This window comes from Perissodus microlepis, chromosome 14 (assembly GCF_051167445.1).
Source record: "Perissodus microlepis isolate ML-2025 ecotype Zambia chromosome 14, ASM5116744v1, whole genome shotgun sequence".
Taxonomy (NCBI): Eukaryota; Metazoa; Chordata; class Actinopteri; order Cichliformes; family Cichlidae; genus Perissodus; species Perissodus microlepis.
In genome coordinates this window covers 15,929,172-15,950,632 of record NC_140474.1, presented here as the reverse complement: position 1 = coordinate 15,950,632, position 21,461 = coordinate 15,929,172, and the positions used below count along the sequence as shown (strand labels likewise).

General features: G+C 40.1%; 1 protein-coding gene across 1 annotated transcript in view; it reads left to right on the top strand.

Annotated features, from left to right (window-relative positions):
• The window catches only part of LOC146373704 (uncharacterized), a 61,436-nt gene that overhangs the window by 4,947 nt on the left and 35,028 nt on the right, over window positions 1-21,461 (top strand). Inside the window, exon 2 of the mRNA XM_084950747.1 lies at window positions 3,235-3,564. Coding sequence (XP_084806873.1) covers window positions 3,235-3,564 — 330 coding nt within the window. The remainder of the gene's footprint in view (window positions 1-3,234; window positions 3,565-21,461) is intronic.

Here is a 21,461-nt window from a genome sequence, read left to right as displayed (position 1 = left end):
TAAATTATGAACTTAATGGAGTCCAAAAGGAGTGTAAAGCAAGGTCTGCTGTAGGGGGGGTGTACCTTGGATTTAAAAATCGCTACTGTATGAGCATGTCCTTTGGATTCTCAGTCAGATCCACCACCTGCTTGTTGAGTTGAATTTCTAAAGGCACCAAGACAGCGATGGACAAAATGATGATGATGATGGATTGGATTTATATAGCGCTTTTCAAGGCACCCAAAGCGCTTTACAATGCCACTATTCACTCACTCTCACACACTGGTGGAGGCAAGTTACAGTTGTAGCCACAGCTGCCCTGGGGCAGACTGACAGAAGCGAGGCTGCCATATCGCACCATCGGCCACTCTGGCCAACACCAGTAGGCGGTAGGGTAAAGTGTCTTGCCCAAGGACACAACGACCAGGACAGAGAGCCCAGGAATCAAACCGGCAACCTTCCGGTTACAGATGCACTTCCCAACCCCCTGAGCCACGGTCGCCCAATGCTCAGCTTGAACTTTTAAGATTGGACTTTGGAATCCAATGAGTGATCTCACCAGCGCTTGAGATCTTTTTTTTTTTTTTTTTTTTTATGGGGAGAGAGATATTTTTCTATTTCATAATCTGCCAAATGTTTTCGTTGGGTACCAGATCTGGAATTCAGGCAGGTGACTTAATCTCACTTTTACGACAAAACCATGCTCTTGAATGCTTTCTGAATTTAGTCTGTCTTGCAGAAAAAAGAAAACCTGCTGAGAAAAAATGATATTATCTGCAGCTGTATATGTTTCTCCTAAACCTGCATATTCAGTATTAATGGTGCCTTCACTAATGTGCACTTATGCACCCCCATGTCATCACTGATGCTGGTTTTTAAAATTTGTCCTGATAAGGAACTTGATGGAACACAACATTTTTCACTGAGCGAAGGTGGCAACGTTTCTCCGATCTTATTTATATGTTGTTACTTTGTTCCCTCTGCTTGTTAAGGCCAATTCAAGGGCTTTAACATATGTTTCTAAGCCCATGAAGTTATTTATACTAAAAAAATTAAGCTTTACTTCTAAAACCCCGGGCCTCTCGTAAATGCTCTTAATACCCAGTCATGTTACTTGTTATCTAATTATGAAATGTTCCACCAGGTCTGTTTTATTCTTTTCTTTTTGTGTCGCCCCCCCATTCTAACATTTATTCTTAGTTTCAATATTTTTTCCCAGTTACATAATTTTACTTGTTGTCTTTGGATTATTTTCAGTCAAATATAGGTTTTTAATCATTTTTAAACTACCACGTTCTAGTATTTCTATTCTACACAGCGTTCCAACTTTTTGGGAGACATTGGTTGTAAATGGAAACGTCTGTTTTTCTCTTCACTAGAGGTCAAACAAAGTTATGGGAATCAAAGTTATGTCATCATGTCTTCTTCCCCCTTTTCTCTCTCTGTTGCTTGCTTTTTGAACGCTGTTGTCTTGTACGTACTGATAAACAGATGGTGGAGAGGAGACATGCAGGCCGCTGCTGATTCCCAGAGGCACTGAGACAGTACATTAGAGGAAACACGATAGCCGTCTCTCAAAGTTTCATTGCACATTTTTGTTTATTTTAATTATATGATGGTGTTTGAGTTAGTCAACCTCTATCATGTAAATTAATATCTAAACTATTAAATAACTGTGGATGAAATGCATAAATCAAGCTCAAGTGACTGACAGGGAGAAGGACTTCTTTTTCTTATATGTTATAAACTGCTGGAATCACATAATAAACTTTAACATGAAAAATCTCACTGTAAAAAAATGTCTGCTCAACTGAACTGTCAGTGGAAGTGATTGAATTCTGCAATAAGGGGAGAGCAGACATAGAAGCATCTGGTGAACCTGGTTATTTGTGTGAGGGTAATTGTTCAGTTTCAGAAATATTCTAGCTCTTAAAGTGAGTCTTTATAAATATTAAATATTCCAGAGGAATAGTTTGACATTCTGTGAAATACACTTGCATTTGCTTTTTCGTATTATGTGGGTAAATTGATATTGCACTCTATCGTCTGCACTAAGGCTGTCATGATAATGGAATTACAAATTTTAGACTCATACCCAGGAAAATGCTTCATATTTATTACCATTTTCAATACTGTGGATGAACAAAATGGCCAAAAATCAAGAGTAGTTTTTAATAAATATTTATTAGAACAATACAAACAATGATAATGTCAATGAAACTATTTGCAAGTTGCCTGAAATATTGTAGAAAGTCAATTAAGATAACTTTAAGGTATATATAAATATGTATATGACAAATATTTTAAACAAGAAAAAAGGACAATATTTTTAGTTGTCCAAGGTAATCTCTGTTTGTCATTGCTAATGAGATAGTGTCAGTAAAGTAGGCTACCTGTTTTTGTCTACTTGTCTAGGTTCAGTCTAGGATTTTAAGAAAAAACACAACACTTTTTAGACACGAATAATTGTGAAATCCTGTTAAATCCTTTTCTGTAGGATAAGAAGTCTTAATTTTCATGCACTTACATTCTTAGTTTTTCAGTAACCAGAAACCTCAACATTCAGCAGCCATCTTCAGAAACCTCAGTGCATTTATTTGGGCAGGTATTTTGAAGTGCTATGCATGGTAAATCATTGATCACTGAGACATAAAACTGGATGCATATAATCAGCAGTAAAATCTAAAACCTAACATCTGAAAGGTTTACTGACATTCAGCTGAAATGAGCTTTTTTTCCCCTGGATGTTAAACTTGCACCACCGTCTTTCCTGAGGCAGAGTTCTCCCATAGATTTCAATGAAGGTTTCTTTGATTGCCCTGTCTCTCTCTTATAATGTCTCTAATGTTACAGCTCATCAGAGGCTTCTCTTGTATGTTTCTGGAAAGGCCTGCGGTCCATTTTTTAAGATTAATTGGTTTCTAACTTTGCACCAACTGTAATTTAAACATCGTTTGATTTTTATAAAAGATAAAAAGATAAAATAACCCCTCTTATAACTTAAAAGCTTTTGCAATTACCTTATTTCACTTCCTGTCCTAATGAGACATTTTTAAGTAGAACTTGAAGCAAGACACAGCAATGACGTGAATTTTTACACAACCTAAAATGGCCTGTAAATGTAAATCACCTGTCATTACTTGGTGATCTTCCATCACTACAGTGGGTGACAATGGCCTTAACTGTGCAAGTTTGATAATATATTAATGTAATTCTCTCCTTTGCTCTCCTGTCTGCTCTCTCTGGATTCAGGCTGTCTGTGCGGTTGGGATGTTTGAGCTTCAGATCCGACACTTTCAGAACCCACATGGACGTCTGCAAACAGGAGAATGCTGTGATCTCCAGGCCAGCGGAGCACAGCACTGCTCTGCCAGGGACCAGTGTGACACTTTCTTCCAGGCCTGCCTCAAGGAGTACCAGGCCCGGGTCGCCCCAACTGGAGCCTGCACCTTTGGTACCGGCAGTACGGGTATCCTGGGTGGAAACTCCCAGTTGTTCCACCACAGAGGACACGACAGGGGGGGAGGAGGAGAGGACGGGAGTAATGGACACATTGCCATTCCTTTCCAGTACGCCTGGCCGGTAAGTACAGGGGCAGTGATGGTTAGCAGTATGGTTACCAAGGGAACAGGCTAAGCTTCAAGTGGGAAACAATACACTCAAACTGAGGCTAGAGGAGAATAACGATGACACTCAGAGCTTCACACTCACATGCTTTTGTATCACAATAACCACAACATATTTTTCTACTAGAGTATTACAATATGGAAAACACAGAATTTGCTAATGTGCTCATGAAAGAAAGATAATCTTCCTGGTGAATCACACGTCTTACATCTCCCAGACTGACCCAAGAAGACCTGATCTAAGCTGTTAAAGGGTTATTAAGTGTTTGACACAGATATTCTTGTTGCCCATGATTAGAACTTTTTGGATATTTGTGATCTTTGGTTTATGAGCAAAAACACACAAACCTGAAAATGAGAGTGATGCAGCTGTGGTTCAGAATGAGTGTGATTATCACCCCCAAATTGCCTCTGATGCATCCGTGTCAGTGTGACAGAAAGTACATAAAGGGGCAGAATAAGGTGCTGTGCGTATGTAGGTTTTGGGAGAAAGTCCTCAGTTAGACTTGAAGACTGCTTGAATAGAATGAGGCCATTTACCAGCAGAATGGCTATTTTTTGTATTTAGTATATGCTAATCTTAAAGTTCTTCCTGCAATCCTGTAGTGGCCCTTGGCGACTTTCTGCCATTTACAAAAGAGAGTACACTAGTGTGCATTTCATTCATCCACATTCTTGTGGGCCTTTTCACCTTTATTAGACAGTATAGTGAGGGGAAGGGATGCAGCAAAGGGCCTCAAGTCAGAGTAACCCAGACTGCTGCATTTAACTGTGCAGCATACGAGGTCCTGTTCAGTCTCTGAGCTTTATTCCAAATGCAATCACGGAGAAATACAGCTGGTGAAGCACTCTGGGTAATCAGTAAGACTAGAAGAAAACCTAGAAAAGCACGAAATGAATGCAGCCCATTTATCATTAAACTGGTGTCAAAATGTAACGGCCTCCAACATCTCCACTAGACTAATGGCCACCACACTAGCCATTAGCCTGGTGGCCATTAGTGTGGTAATTACGTTGGTAACTGTCAGTGCAAAAATGACGATTACCAACATTGTCACCATAATTTAATATACCCGATATATGTTGGCTGGCTTCATAAACTGGAACTCTGTCATTGAAACTTTGTGTGCCTAAACTTGGTTACTTGTTTGGTTTGCTTTTCACTCCATTCCACTGTTTTTCCCATCACTTCACACCTCCACATCTTTAAAACTTTCTGTTCCTTATGTTACAGAAAGTTTCTGGAGGTTTCTTCAGATCATATTGAACTACTTGTGTCTTGGGTCCTATTTACAGAGCAGAACAATTAATCTGCAATTAGCACAACAGTAGGCAAGTGTGGTCAATTGATTATTCAATCTAACTTCTTTCTTCCTCCTCCAGTGCTCCATCTATCCCTGTTTATCCATTTAATTTTTGTTTCCCCAATAAAGCATCCAGAAGCTAAAAAGGCCACAAATATGTGCACTCACAGAAGCCTCTTTTAAAAATGTGTATTTCTGTCTATTATATCATTTACATGTGCTGTATGTATGTAAAGCACTATGCAAAACTATGGTGCCAACCCTCATTTCTTTATGCTCCCAAGGAGCCAGACTTTTCTTGTAACTTTTTTTCGCAGTGGTCTTGAGAAGTAGTTTTTCTTTAGACATTGGCTGCCTTTTTCTCTGATCCTTCTACCTGACCATTTTATGAGGAATGTTTTTGATTGTTGAACCGATTAACATTCAACTATGAGTCATTCAAACAAAAAAAGGGCGCCCAACTTAAGGGATGAACTATTGTTGTGTGCACATAACAGAAACCTTCTAAATGTAAATTGTATCTTTAGGAACTTTGTTACTTGCAGCCAGAAACATTTTTTTCCAATTTATTTTATTGAATCCATGAAAAATAATAAAGATTACACAGTTTGAAAAGCATAAAATAGGGTTTTTTTTGCCTAATACGATGGTTCAGTGTCTTATGGAGTGAAATTTTAGTTTCAAATGATTGTCAAAATTTAAAGATGCGGTCAGGAGAGAAGTACAACAGTGAGGCATCTGTAAAACACAGTGGAGGCTCTGTCGTGGTAACTGCTAATAGCATAAGCGATTGATTGTTTAGGTAAAAATAAAAAAAAACATTCGAAAAGTAAATACCTTTCAAGTGTTAGCCTTTTCAGAGGTTCGGGGGAAGGTGCAGCTGTTGGAATAAAACAGCAAGTGGGGTCTTCATGTGTCACGTGACTCTTAAAATGACAGGCGAGTAAAAAGGTTTAATCACAGTGTAACACAAATACAGTAATTAGGCATAGCACTTATCTCTTCCCATCAACCCATTTTCTAAGAATCCATTAGTCCATCTGGGTGCTCATTAGTCACTCCTTTACTGTACTTTATTCTCACATTTAACTCTTGTTTATTGGTGAAACCAGAGCTAAGAGAATCTGTTCAAAATGTCTTGGCAAGGACACATAGAAGTCATCCACAATTTTCCCGTGGATTTGAAAAGGTTTTGTTTGTTTCTTGCACTGAAGAAATGCTCCTGCAGTATTTCCTGTTACCCTTTCTTTGTCTTTGATCGCTCCCAGCATGGTCGACTTGTTTCTCATAATGAAAGAATTACAGAAATGGCAGTCAAAGACCTCACGCTTCTAAGCCATAATCATATTATGTCGTAATAATGTTTGTTATGTAGCACAAAATCCCCAGGTGAGGCTTCAGAAACACACACACACACACTCCTAATATGTCTGCAGTGGCACACACATAGCTGTATTTCCTTCACTTCAGAGGACGTTACTTTGACTCACATTATTTTCCCGGAGACTTATGCTAAACCTGAAAACTAACCCTTCATACTGAAATTAATTGATTTATGTTATGGGGACTTGGTTATTGTTCCTGCAGTGTGACTGAAAACAGTTTATGTCCCTGCAACAATCTAAGTACAAACACACACAGAGGAATGTTACACAGCTTTGGTTTAGGTTTCTTTTTCTTGATTAGTATCAGTCCATTTACCTGTGAGACTCCCTGTCCCAGAGCCAATTATCTTCCCTTATCTGTGTATAGTTTGCTTTTGTGTGAGTTTTCATGTGTGCGCTGTATATCTAGTGCGTGTGTCACACTTTTCACCGGGGAAGTGCGTGACTGGCAGGTACGAGTGTGAGAAAGTTCTCCATCAGAAAGCTTTACCTGGATCAGTTTCAGGGCCGGGCCGCAGGGCGGGCTGGGCTTCAGGGGAGAGAGAGCCGGGACACTCTGTGGCAACCTTAGAGCATTTTCAACTGAAAGGCCTGCTTTATCTGGCCATCTCTGGGAGGGGGAGGGTAGTGGGTGGTGGGTGAGGGCGGTAGAGTGATCCCCCTGCCCCAGGTGAGGGGATGAACAGGTGAGCAAAGTCATTATGAGGAAAGGTGAGCTCTTTCTGTCCCCTGCCCTCCGCTCACATGTGCAGTCTTCATTTCTCACACTAATCTCTTCAGGGAAATGCGCGCCTGTGTTTTTGTCTGAATTTGTTTATGTAGCTGTAATTCCTCGTGTTTTGTTTGGTTTGCGTATCATGCTATCAAAAATGACTGCAGGGGTCCATCGCTATTAGGCTCCTGTAAGTCTGCGCCATGATTTCTCAGCTTATGGCTAAATCAGCTTTTTCTATTGGTTTTAGAGCACCTGTAAAAGCTTTACTGAAAGGCAGCCTCTCTGAGAGGGTCTTATAAGAGTAGTTCAACTTTTTGTTACATGTTCAATGTGAAGACTAATACCATTTTCCATTTCTCTTTAGACAAAATATTCAGTGAGCACAAAGACATCATCTCTGCAGGCCTCTGTTAGAATGTTAAATGTTAAAGTTCATGACAGTACAATTAGAGAAAGAGTGAATAAGCATGGTTTGTTTGAAAAAGTTGCAGAAAGACAGCTTCTTATCTCTAAAAAGATGCACAGTAACACATTTGGAGAAAATGAATAATAGAAGGAAAATTTCGTATCAAACCTCATCATAACTGTCAAGCACAGTGGCGGAAAGGTGATGATTTGGGCTTTTTTTGCAGCCACCTACGCACCTTGATCGTGAACTCTAGAGTCAAACGTAGGCCATCTGTCTCACAGCTAAAGCTTGGCTCAAATTGATTCATCCAACAGGATAATGATTGGAACCACAGCAGTAAACTACAGCAGAATGGATGACAAAAACAAAGAATATATGTGTTGCAATGGTACAGTCAACAACCAGACCTCAACCTGACTCAAAATACTGTGAAGGGACCTTAAGAGAGCTCTGCATAAACAAATTCCTGCAACCCTCAATGAACTGAAGCAATGCTGTAAAGAAGAGTGGTTCAAAATTCCTCGGCAAGAAAGAAATCCGCTACTTCAAGTTATTGCTGCTAAAGGTGGTTTATATATAAATAATGCACTTTTTTTTTCAAAAATTATGTCTCGATGCGTAAAATCTGATGTAAGTAGTGAAATTTGAGTTTGCGTTGCTATCCTTTTGAAGTCTGAAGTCAGGTTTGCTGGTTTTTCCCGTTTCCAGTCTTTACACCACGCTTAAGGTATCACGGCTTTAGCATTATGCGAGTCCCAAGTGGTGTCAATCTGCTCCTGACAAACAAGCTTATTTTTCAGTGAGGAAACTTTACAAAATGTCACATAGTGTAACAACATTTAATGTTTTTCGTTTGCTTATTATGTGAAAAGTGCAGACGAATCATCCCTCGAGTGACAGGATGAAATAGGATATCGTTGCTATTTTCAGTCTGTCTTTGAAAATGAAAATGCAGAGTTTAGCTTTGCCTCTTGGTTATCAGTGACGGTACAGATAGACTGAGAGACGTGGCTTTTTTTTGACCCCGGCGTTAGATGCATGGATACTCAGCGGTCTGGAATATTTTAGCTGTGGCGTCTCAGCAGAGATCAGAAAAGTTCAAAGACTTGGTAGATATGAGGTTGTTTCTTTATGGCCTTCATCTGATGTTCATTTCACTGGTGAATCTGTTTTCATGAAGTGAAATAACAAAAGCACTAACGTAACGGTGAAAGTTAAAGGTGCAGAGGAAACAAACAAACGCAGAGACTGAAAGAGAGTTTTAGACAAGTCATCCAATAAAATAATCTTAGTGATTGTTTGTTCCTACTAATATCAGCATTTCCTAAATGAACATTAGAAGCATTTCCAGAAAAAATTGGACCTTTGACACGAAAACTGAAGTTTGAGTCTCATTTGTGATAGTTTGGCTTTAAACACACCTTTTTCAGTTTTGTGCAGATGTTATTAATCTCTGCTTTCTAAATAATCGGGGTACTAATCTTTTTGCTTTGTCTTGAAATCAAAGATTCTTTTGAAATTTGAATTGCCTAAAAATAAGATCTGTGTTTTTTTTCCATAATATAAAACGTGTAAGTAAATATGGCGCTTTAGAATAAGTGGTTATATGAGCCACTTATATTCAGGGACATTCAGTGTTATCACATATAGCACAAAGCTTAGTGGTGGTAAATCTGAAGTTTTGTTGACAGCCTAACATTAATTAACCTTTTAATTTTACTGTGTATTAATAGTAGTAGTAGTGTAGAATATTAACTGCTTCAGTAAAACACATACCACATGCTTTTATGTACCACAGCATTTTTCTTCTGTAAAATTCCCAAAAAATAAGTTTGACTTTTTGTTGAGGGACCCAGGGTGATGCTGACTTTCAGTCAAAAATACGTCATCCCTGAAGCTCTCCATTCACAAGGCCACTGAAGTTTTCTTAACTTTAAGACAGACGTATAGATCGTATTTACCGTCGTCACAAAAGACCTATGAAGTCATTTTCTTGGGCGAGAGAGTCTCCTATATGTATTGATTCACTGTGAAAACGGCACTCACCAGACAATGTGGAACGTGAATCTGATATTTCCCGACCCTTTGTGACTCAGAACTAGTTTATCAAGGTCTGGTTATGCCCGCCTTTTTTTCTCCCTTCTTTTTTTTTAAACAAACTGCGACAAAAGACGATTTGATAGGTGCCACAGAAATCCTGTTAGGACAAAGTGAATGGAGTGAAGTCCCCACCATTTGTAATCCTCATGTCAAGTGTTAAAACCCATTGATGGTCAGGTTCACCGCTAGAGGCTATGGCTGGGAAAAACTCACATTCAGCAAAGAGTCTGCGCACGAATGTGGTTTCGTGTGTGTGTGTGTTTAGTGAATACCGACTTCCTCTTGCCTTTAGGCTTGTCATTCAGGGTAAATGTATCTCTTGGGTTTGCATTGATGTGGGTCTTTCTTTGTGTTGTCAGGAGTAGAGATAAAAGCAGCACACTGAGCGCACGAATAGCAGAAATGTTGACCGTTAACAGATAATGAGTTGTTTTGATGCTGGCTGTAAGAACGTGAGCCAAGATGCCCAATTCTAAAAGCTCTGCCGCTCAACCCACAAATGGATTTTCATTAGAAACGGGGCATCACTTAAGGGTAAATAAACAGGCTTTTCAACAGCATAAGATTTATTGCCAAGAAGCTTTATACAACAAAGAGACACACGTTTTCTTACTTTTTGTGCAAGGCAAATTTATTTCCTACAGATTTTTTAAATGTGTTTCTTCTACAAACAAACCAGAAGATGACACCAGAGTTAATATTGCTCCAAATAAAACAAGGTCAGAATGCTCAAATATGTTTGGGACACTTGCTTTTGCACTTGTGCTGCACATTAGTCTCTGTTTGTGAGAAGTAACTGTAGTCACCTATCATGTGTGGATTAAATTGTCTCTGATGTTGGGTTTCCACTACTTTTATATTTTGGTGAAAATGTTCCCAGTGCTACAAAAGTCCAGATGAGCATGTAAAAATGGCCATTCTTCGATAACATTGCCAAGAAAATTCTGGATAACCTGCACTAATGCTTCCCATGCTGCTGATTCAGTTGGCTTCAGTTTCCTTTTGAACTCATGGTTAAGCATTAGTTCACAGATTCAGGATCGACCAAAACACATTCCTTAATTTTGGCTTCACCTTTCCTCACCAAACTTGTTTCTTAAATGCTGAAATGCATTGTTGAAATTTCTTAAAGTGCAGCGAAAGAATCCCAGTAGCAAAATGCGTGTTGACCAGTGTTGTAATCCAAGAAAAGTGTTAAGATGGAATGTTTTAACTAAGAAAATTTTTTCTTCCATTGGATAATTTCAGAAGTGATTAGTATCCTTCACCTGGCAGCAGGTTATTGACCCCAGCTGATGCAATGAGTAGCTTATATCCTGTAGTCGTGTTGCCCTGTTTCAGAAAGAAAGCTAAGAAAATTGTTGAAACTATCAGAACTGGGTGAAGAACTGTTTTAGATATTATTAAAACCTAGAAGGAAATCAGTGAACCATCACCTTCAATGGTTGGGAAAAAATCTTGAATGGTTGTGAACAAAGAGCAGTCAAATGTTTGGTAACATAAAATTTTAAAAAAAGGTGCAGTAGAACTAATGGAGAAGCCAAGAGACTGAGTCTAAACAGCAGTGCAGCCTTAAGAAAACCACCATCTCACCATCATTGAGGCTAGTTGGGAGAAAAAAAGAGTCTTCTCTTTGCTCTGGAGCACAAAGTTCAAGCTCTTGAGCAAAGAAGGTCATGAGAAAGGCGAATGAAGTGTTGAGCCGGTCATGCCTATTGTGCACCGTACAGTCCAGGGGAGGCAGTGTTATGATCTGACTGCTTGAGTTTTTTAACCTTATGTGCCCAAAAATCAGGTCAGCTGACCGTCTGAATATATTTAACTGTATTGAGAATCGTTGGGACGGGATGGAGAAGACTACACGCAGTGGTTTGATCATGATCCCATCATCAATGGGATCTTTGTGAAAAATGAACGTAAGTCTGCATAAGCATAAGCATAAGCGATAAAACAGCAAATGTATGCTTCCATCAACGCTAAAGGCAATCTAACTAAACAATAGAGGGTGTGAGGTTTTGGCAGCTTTGGCCGGGCAGTGTATCACCTCTAGATGTAAATCTTCATCCTCTCCATTCACTGTGTACTGTCAACTGTTTGATAAAGAAAATGAGGGAGGTGATAATATCTTTTTACTTCCTTGTTTTCAAGTTAATCCACCAACAAATTTCTCACATCTTAACACAACAAGTCTAATCCAACTTGGCTCTTCATCAGAAGAGCTATCAAGGCTATCTCGGGTCACATGTAGGCGAAAACAAAGGCTCTCTGCTCAGAGCAACATGCAAAGTGCAGGCATATGCAAATATCTTCACTTGTCATTTGTGTGACAAGTTCTTTCCCGTCAGCCTCTCAGCTCTCATGATAATCTGTTGTCTTTGTGTGTCTCTATCTGTGTTAAAGAGAATTAATTCAAAGGCACACAGCCCGCTGTATTCTTATTAGAGATGGACCGATCCGATATTACGTATCGGTATCGGTCCGATACTGACCCAAATTACTGGATCGGATATCGGCGAGAAACAAAAAATGTAATCCGATCCATTAAATATCAAAAAAGCACCTCACAAAACTTGCTACACGGCGTAACTCGGCTCATAACCTAGCACGGCTCAGCAGTATGCATCACGTGATAGAGCGGCTGTGTGTATTTGTAGCTTCGCTACCAAACCAGCATTTCATCTCCGAGGAAGTTATCCCAGAGAGAAGTAAAGCAAGTGTGTAAGTTCATCTCTGAATGTTTGTAAAGCATTTTAGCGTTAGGCTTAACAACCGATATATGGAGCGACTGCTTCTCTCTCTCTCTCTCTCTCTCTCTCCCTCTTCTGCTGCTACTTCAATCGTGAAACTGCTTAATGATCAGCTGATCGGCTTTTCTGTCGCAAGTCCGTCTCTCTTCTTAGTTTTTGGCCCACTTCTCACCAGAAAGAGGAAACCAGCGGTTGAACAACAGCAGCACTATTAAGCTTGATAAGCTGTTGTTAGAATTTATTTAATATTACTTTCTACACCAGGATCTTTTTCTACGTAGCTGGTAACTGTGCAGGGGCGGATCTAGCAAAGTTTAGCCAGGGGGGCCGATAGGGCATGAACAGGGAAAAGGGGGCACAAAGACATACTTTTCTTTCTTATTCTCATTTAAAATGTCTAGCTTTTAATAAATAATTATCTGAATCTTACACCCAAAGTTTTAATCTGATGTAAAATATATAGTAGTCCATTACTGTATATAGTAACTGTTAAGTCTAATATACCCTAGTAAGCTATACTATTTTTTCCTTTGGGAAGATACCATCTGTGCAGTCTGCAATTCTGTTGAAGAAAGATGTTGAATCTATTTAATTATTCTTGAAAAATAATTTATTTCTGTGCATTTTTCCCCTGCATCAAATTCAATTTGATTACATCGATTAAGCATCATGAGGTGGAGAGTGGGGGGTGGTTCCCTATTTTTTTTTGCTGGGAGTTTGCAACCCTATTAGTTAGGTTGCTTAATATTTCTGCTAAGTACTCTTTAAAATACCAGAATAGGGAGGATGGAGTAGGTTTAAGTTTATTAGATTGATTGGTTTTGCTGAACTATGAAATATTTTGGGCGCAGTGTATTTTTTACATACAAGTATAACAGAATAGCTTTAGTGTTGTTATTTATTTAAACTTCAGTGTAAACTTATACAAAATGCAGCAAGATATTAAAAAAACGTTTTATTGATTAAAAAATACACTATATCGGATTCATATCGGTATCGGCAGATATCCAAATTTATGATATCGGTATCGGTATCGGACATAAAAAAGTGGTATCGTGCCATCTCTAATTCTTATATGTGACATTTTCAGATGACATCATAACAAAGGAAGAATTCAGGTTTAGTTTTTACAACAGGAGGTCGATTAGATAGATGGGTCAACAAAACACTGGACATCAACACGCAGTAGTGTTTTCTTCAACCACAGCTCTGTGGTGGCATCGTCAGTTTGAAATTAGTTTTTCAGGACAGCCTAACACATTTTCAGTTTTCAATTAATCATTAAAAAAATTAAGTCAGATAAGTCATTTTTTATACAAACATTTTTATATCCATGCCTCCATAATGGTCTCTGATCAGTAGTTTCAAATGGATGGTCTGTGGATAGTGATTATCTATATCTACACGTCAAAATATACAATCACCGGCCATTTCATTAGTCGCACGTAGCTAGTACCATGTTGGACCTCCTTGCCAAAAATTCAACAAGCTGCTGTAAACATTCCTCAGAGATTATAGTCTTTGTGATGTGAATCTCCTGTCCTCCTCCGGGAGTTTGCCTTGTAATCGGAAGGTTGCTGGTTCGAGCCCCGGCTCTGACAGTCTTGGTCGTTGTGTCCTTGGGCAAGACACTTCACCCGTTGCCTACTGCTGGTGGTCAGAGGGCCCGGTGGCGCCAGTGTCCGGCAGCCTCGCCTCTGTCAGTGCGTCCCAGGGTGGCTGTGGCTACAACGTAGCTTGCCATCACCAGTGTGTGAATGGGTGGATGACAAAACGTAGTGTGAAGCGCTTTGAGGTCCATAGGTACTAAGTAAAGCGCTATCCAAATAGAGGCCATTTTACCATTTACGTACAGTGAACTCATCGCCAATGTTCAAGAAACCAGTTTGAGTTGATATGAGCTTTTGTGGCATGGTGTTGGAAGCACCCATTAAAATATGGATACACTGTGGTCATATATAGATGGACATGGTCAGCAACAATACTCAGGTAGCTCGTGGTGTTTAAACTATGCTTAGTTAGGGCTATATTATTCCCCCCACACCATTACACCACCATCACCAGCCTCAACCACTGATACAAGGCGAGATTGGAGCCATACCCTCTGTTATGTATGCACAATTCTGCCACTACCTTCTGAATATTCAACACTCATCAAACCAAACAATGTTTCTATAATCTTCTGTTGTTCAATTTTGGTGCACTCATGCGGTTTCCTGTTCTTAGCTGACAGGAGTGGCACTTGGTGTGGTCTTCTGCTTCAAGGTTCCATGTTGTGAATTGAGAGATGCTCTTCTGTATAACTCAAAGCAGTCTGGTTATTCTCCTCTTGCAACAACAAGATGTTTTCACCAAGAAGATTTCCACTTCTTGGATATTTTATTTCTTTTTCAGACCATTCTCTCTAAACTTGAGATGGTTGTGGAGGAAAATCTCAGTAGATCAGCAGTTTCTTAAATACTCAGACCAGCCCGTCTGCTTCCTGGTGCCAGACAGGCTGGTCTATGCAAAGTTACTTAAATCTTTCTTCCCCTTTCTGATCCCAGGTTTGAACTTCAGCAGGTCATCTTGACCATGTCTCCGTCCTTAAATACACTGAATTGCTGCCCTGTGATTGGCTGATTTGCGATTTGTATTAACATTCACGTACATTTGAATTGGTGAAATGAATATTGTCAAACCGGTTGTTTATGTCATTGTATTTGCAACGCTGGTTTATAATTAAAGCCATCTTGTGGAGTTTTAATCTAGTACTGCTAAAACCTGCTATATACACAGGTTTGAAAATGATGCTATAATTAATATAAGGTTGGATTTGGTGACTTAAACACACAGATCAGTAATCCAAAAACAACCATTATAAAGAAATGTACTAGCCTGATGTATATCAGCGGGAAAAAAGTAAACTGACTGAAAGCAGACACCAATCCGGCTTGCGTTACTACATGAATGGTCCGTGTGGGTGTTTAATCCCATTTTAAGTGGCACTCTGTAAACCTCTTTGCTCATATATATGAGCAGTATCAAAGTAGGCAAACTACCTGTATGGATGATTAGGTTAAAAGACTTGAAGAACTAAGATCTTAGTGGAACAGTGGATGTTGTGGATGTGTTGTCCTAGAGACGCCGCCAGCTGCCTGGGAACCACCAAGAAATTGTTTGGATTTGTGTGTGTTTATGCACGGATTAAGCCAACAAAGCGATGCAGGTTAATTAGCGAGTTTGACAGGTGCTCAAGTGAGATTTTGTTGCCTTTGGCTAATTGTTTCCCCCTGTATGAAGTCTTAAAGCTCAGCCAAGCTAACTGTTAATAATTTCCTATTAAAATCAAAGCCTGCAGAGAAAACAACTGGCAGAAAATTAAATGCATATACTTAGTTACTTTCCACCAGTGAAACCAGTCAGCGGTGACTCTCAAGACATCAATAGGACACACAGACAGCGACGTAACCTGCATTCCTGCTGTGTGGGAGCCGAGCGGAGGGAAGTCAGTGGAGGGAAACCAAAGGAGAGGAGCATAGTCGGAGCTTTCTTTCTCCACGGAGTTTCTCTTTCACTCTTTCTCCGCCTGTCGTTTGTGCTCTCCTCTCTTTTGTCCCCTAATTGACTCTCCTTGCATACCTTCATGTGCGCTGATACTGTTGTGTGCACACACACACACACTTCTCATTTCTCCTTCTACGGACACAACTGAACACACAGATTGTGAATCCTAGAGGCAACCCGCACACACACAGATGGAGAACACAAAAAGGTTAATTCCATCAGGATTTGAAGCTTGTGTTTTTTAGAGATAAGTTAATAACTCGGGGGTAAACGTCTCGAGGGAAGCGTGTTTTAATGATTTCATTTGTGTGCAAATTGGATCAGGAGTAGGAGTCTCTTTATTAGAGGAGAAAAGAGGACCTTGATTTACATGATCGCAGTGAAATTACGGCGTGTCCCTGTTTCTGCATGTGTCATTGTGTGTCACTGGGAGCAGACTGCAGGTATACTATCCTTTCAGTGTATAAGAAATGGCTTCCTTTCAGTGCCATCGATTTGTCCTTGTCTTTTATCTGTCTCGAACATTTCTCAGACATCATCTTTCTCTCAGACACACCCTGGCTGTCTCCTTCAGAATTACTCGTTGAAGACCTTTTGTTTTCAGCAATCGCTCCCCTTCAACCACATCAGCTCCCCGTAGACTACACGAGCGCATAAAGTTAGAGCACAGCTGTCATAGAGCCTCCGCTTCTCTCAGTGGTTTCCTGTGTTGCCAAATCTCAACAGCAGCAGCCACAAATATTTTGAGGCATCACATTGTGAAATGTCTGAATCTGAGCATGAATCCCTGCTGTGATTTAAACCCTGCCTCTAAAAACTCAGGTCTCATGAGCTTACCTACAGTATATTTACCTTATATTGGCTTGGATAAATCGTAGGGTTGTGTCAGGAAAAATCTCTATTGTAAGAAACAAATCAAACGTGCTGAACCATCCACTGCGGCAACCCTTTGGGAAATAAGAGAGACGCTGAAGGTTATTTATATTTACTTTATATAGTATCTTCTTGATGTAGGAACATTTAAGGCCTCAGGCTACGTCCACACTAATGCGTTTTCCTTTTGCATCGTTTTCTCTCCGTTTTGGCCTCCCGTCCACACTGAGACGGCGTTTTCCTCAAGGAAAAAGGGAGCGTTTTGAAAACGCTCTCGAAAACGCATACATTTCAAAACGGAGCTGCCCCGTCGCAGTGTGGACACTCGAAAACGCAGACTTTCTAAGACGATGATGCACTTTAGTCATGTGATGCAGTCATGTGACCAATTGAACAAAGATAGCGGAGTGCATTAAACAGCAGTTGTTTTGATTGCTCTAAATTTTGACAGCCCTAAAAAAGATTAATATCAGTTTGTACATGCTCCAGATAGATTTTCTTCAAATTCTTTAATTCTCACTCACTTTTGCGCATGCCCAGGACTGGAACATATGCGTTTTCGGCTGTTTCAATGTGGACGCACAACTCTGTGAAAACGACTGAAAATGCTAGTGTGGACGCGGTCCGTTTTCAGACGAAAACGCCGTTTTCAAATCTGTCCGGGCTAGTGTGGACGTAGCCTCAGTGATACAAGCCTACAGAGCAGGCAGTGGTCCCTGCATTGCCGCTGAAACCAACACATTTCAAATGGTGCGGCTTTTACTTTGAAGGCAGAATTTCTCCTTTTTCTTGCACTTTTCAAATTTTCATTATCGCTTGGTGGGTAGTTGACGAGTGTTTCCAGACAAGTTGGTGTCATCCATGCAAACTTTTTGCAACTGTGGCAGCCTGCTAGAGGCCAAAGCAATCCTGAGGGGATTTTTAGTGCAGAACTGTATTCCTCTTTGTGACCAATTTCACGCTAGAGACTGTCAGCTACCTGCAGACTCCACTTGCTCACCAGCTTCTTTTCCCTTTCAGTCAGTGATTACCTTGTGGGCACTACATGGTATGTAGGCTGAGGGGCCTAACACTTGGGCCTTATAGGAAAGACATTACATACTAATTAAAGAATCTTGATGTTAAGAATTTAAAAAAAGATTTTGGTGACAAGTCCCGGCAAGCAAATATATCGTTAAAAGCTGAAAGTGGACATGTTAACATGAAAACATGGTCTTGGTTCTTAGTTGGCTTTCTCTAAGGTCTTTACACACCGAGTGTGCTTCAAAAAAAACGACCAGAAATTCAGAACTAATTACACCTACATGTTTGTGAAAAATCCACCCCCACAAAGGCACTACAAAAAACACTGAAGTAGATATCAAGCGAAAATGAGCTGGTTCTGATGTTTCTGAACAAGAACATGAAGAAATGGAGATTGTCATCTGATTCTCACAAAAAGGCAGCATCAGGGAGAATTTCATGGTTTGATCCAGGAGTTAAAGCTGTATCAAAACTGCCCCACTGACATCCTGAAATATGCAGTTATGAGGATGTCAGTGGGGCAGTTTGAGCTCTTGTTGGCAGAGTTGGGACCACATCTGAGGAGGCAGAAGAATAATTTCAGAGAGCCGACTGACCTTGAGCAGCATCTAGCTCCGTGTCTGAGGTTAAACAGTATTATTCTACTATTTCAGTATATTCAGTGTATGTGTTTTGAGCTACGAGTGCACTCGTTGCCAAATGGTCCCTGTGGAACCAGAGCCTGTTTTTTATGTTTGTACATTTAAAGCATAACCAGTTTTGGAAATCTATGTATGCTCAGGAAAATACAAACAGGGTTGCTGTTTAGATTTTGCATGTTTACATTTTACTCAGGTTCATAAGTGCTGCAGAGAAGCATGCCACTTTTTTTTTTTAAATTTGCATTAGTGGAACTAGTATAGGGAGTAACTGGAATCCAGGATGCTAACATTTATCATGAATTCAGGGATATGCAAAGCTAGCTTATCTGTGCTTCATGTAAATGTCTCCAATTTGATTAATCGTGGGACAAAGCTTGTAACCAAGAAATTCATGCTCATTGTGTCCCATCAGATAAGCCTGTGCTCTCTCTCTGCCCGACTGTTGGCGCTGCGATATTCTTCCTTCACTTTTCATCTGAAACGACTGCAACGCTTTTAAATATGTTAAAATTCAGTCTGCGTAAGTACAGCATTAAGTGTAAGTGGACCCACATGCTGGACACTGTATGTACGAACATGTAGGTGACTCATTACAGTCTTGTCAGTTTTATGCCCCACTGATCTGCAGTTTGTGATAAAATGACAAAAAAAAGGCAGCACGGCAAAAAGAGAGGATGCAAATGTGCAGAGAATAAATTAAATGCATTAAAAGTTAGAAATCCCGGATCCACGGTTAAATCCACAGTTCATTCCCAGGAAGAGACACAGATCCCTTTGGGTTTGTGTCAGGAAGAGCATCCGGCATTAAAAAAAAATCTGCCAAATCGAACATGTGGCACTGCCCACTGTGGTGTCTCGTTGTTAAAAAGCCAGCAGCAGACAGTGCTTTTTTTTAAACTAGAAGAGAAACTTTGTAAACTCTCCAAAATGCACCTGCTTTTTCTGCTGTACCAAGTCAAAGTATCTGCTGTGAAAAAGGTTTGTGGCAAAGCTGTAATTTATCTCACTTAACAGGTGTAGCACAAGAGTGTCACTCAAACTGTCTGTGCACGCCCCCACAGGCCTGTGGAGGGGACTAATCAGACACATTAAGTGAAAACACCTGTGGATGTAATTACTGTAATACAACTACTGATTGTAAGGCCTCGGTGTAATAATTCAAAGTGCTCCCCTCAAAGAAGAATGAGTATAAGTGGTTTTAGCAAAACAGGAGCGAAAGTGCCTCTTATTTTGAAACTGTCTCACTGCTGCCTTCATTCTCATTAAACAGATTAATTAACAGAGTAGTGCACAATTAAATGCAGACAATAATTCGTGCAGAACACTGTACTCATTTTGTTGTTGTTGTTGTTTATTAAAGTAACACTTTTTACTTTAATAATCTAATTAAAAGTGATCTTTACTGTAACATCACAAAAGACCACAGCCAGTGTCAATGTAAGAGCTGCAAAGATGAGAAATATGCGACGAGTTATCGCCACTTCTGACACTTTTACTGTTTATGAAGACTAGAAATCTGAGACCATATAAACACACACACTCTCAGGCTCGTCCTGTTTTGTCACTCGAATTGCCATTTTCTGAAAGTGCAGGCGTGGATGTGAAGCGCGCAGCGGCTAGACAAGGTAATTTCCTGCGGAAGTCGGCGAGCAGGAGGGTTTTTTTTAGGGGGGGTGGGGGCTGAGGGCGCTCGGGTCTGGGTTGCGATGGGGCATGTGAGGGAGGAGGGGGAGGGCAGCAGAAAGTGTTGAGATTAATGGGCGAAAGGGTAAAGTTGATGTCAGCTCTACAGAGGAGAGGCTGAGTGAAGAAAAAGGAAGTGAGGAGGAGGGCGGTTAGTAGGTCATTTCAGAGGGGAGCACAGGTGTTTTGGGTGGAGGTGCGTGTGTCGTAACCGCTTACGCACACTGCTGAGAGAATCATAAGCGGCAGGACGTAAAGACGGGCGGGTGGTGGGAGGACAGGATGAAGATGAGGCAGTGGGATGTGGAGGATGAGGACATGACATGTCAAGAGGTCTCTGCCGCTCCACAAGTTTTGAAGATGCTACATAATTAAGTAAAATAACCCCAGAGGAAGGAGAGCATCAAAAGGCAAGTCAGTAGAGATGCTGAGACAATCCTGGAAAGTAACTAAGTAGATTTACTCAAGTGCAATGTTCGGGTGAACAAAACCCTTTTTACTCAATAACATTTATCTGACCTGCAGATACAGGTCAGGTTGTTACATGAAAACATTAATGACACTGAACTGTTACCACTGTTTCTCCAACCTTTTTAGCTGCTTCTACATGAGCGCCTGTAAGATTTCACCAAAGACTGAATTCCGCATCAAATGTCAAAATAACAAGCTTCACAATTTAAATAGCTACTGAAATTAGACTAAGATATGTTACACATAGGTGTGCTCTAAAACCCCCCATATTCAGGAAATCTGTGCCTTTAAAGATAATTACTTAAAATACATTCGTGAGGATAAGCAATACAACAACAACCACACAATTAAGGTTGAAAAATCACTGGATTTTGTATTATCTGTCATTTCACACACAGTACCAGAGGGATTAGACTCCATTAATCATGATCCTCAAAATTTACAGTGTTACCTTTATGGAGGGAATCACACTAAAGTGCTTTGACTTTTAGCATGAATTCACTGAGTTTAACAAAAGGATTGTCTGACTGTTTAGGAATTACAGCCTTTTTTTATTCACAATTTCTTTCCTCGGTAAGAAAAAGGTCTTGGAAAGTCAAGAACACTGTTGAGGAGTTAGATTTTAGATATCACTTTGAAGTCTACAATCAAGAGATGACTTCATGAATACAGAAGGTTTACAAGCCAATGAAAAGTAATGGTTTCACTTACGAACAAGAAGACCAGGTTAAACTTTGCCAGAAATGATCTGAACGAACCGGCACAGTTGGGAGAAAAATTCTTTAGACGGAAGAAACCAAGAAGGAAAGAAACAGCTCATGATCCAGACCATAACACAGCATCTGTCTAACAAGATGGAGGCAGCGTTATGGCATCGGGACCTATGTCTGCTAGTGGAACTAGCGTTTATAGATCATGTGACTGCCAATAGAAGTAGCAGGATGAATTGTTAAGTG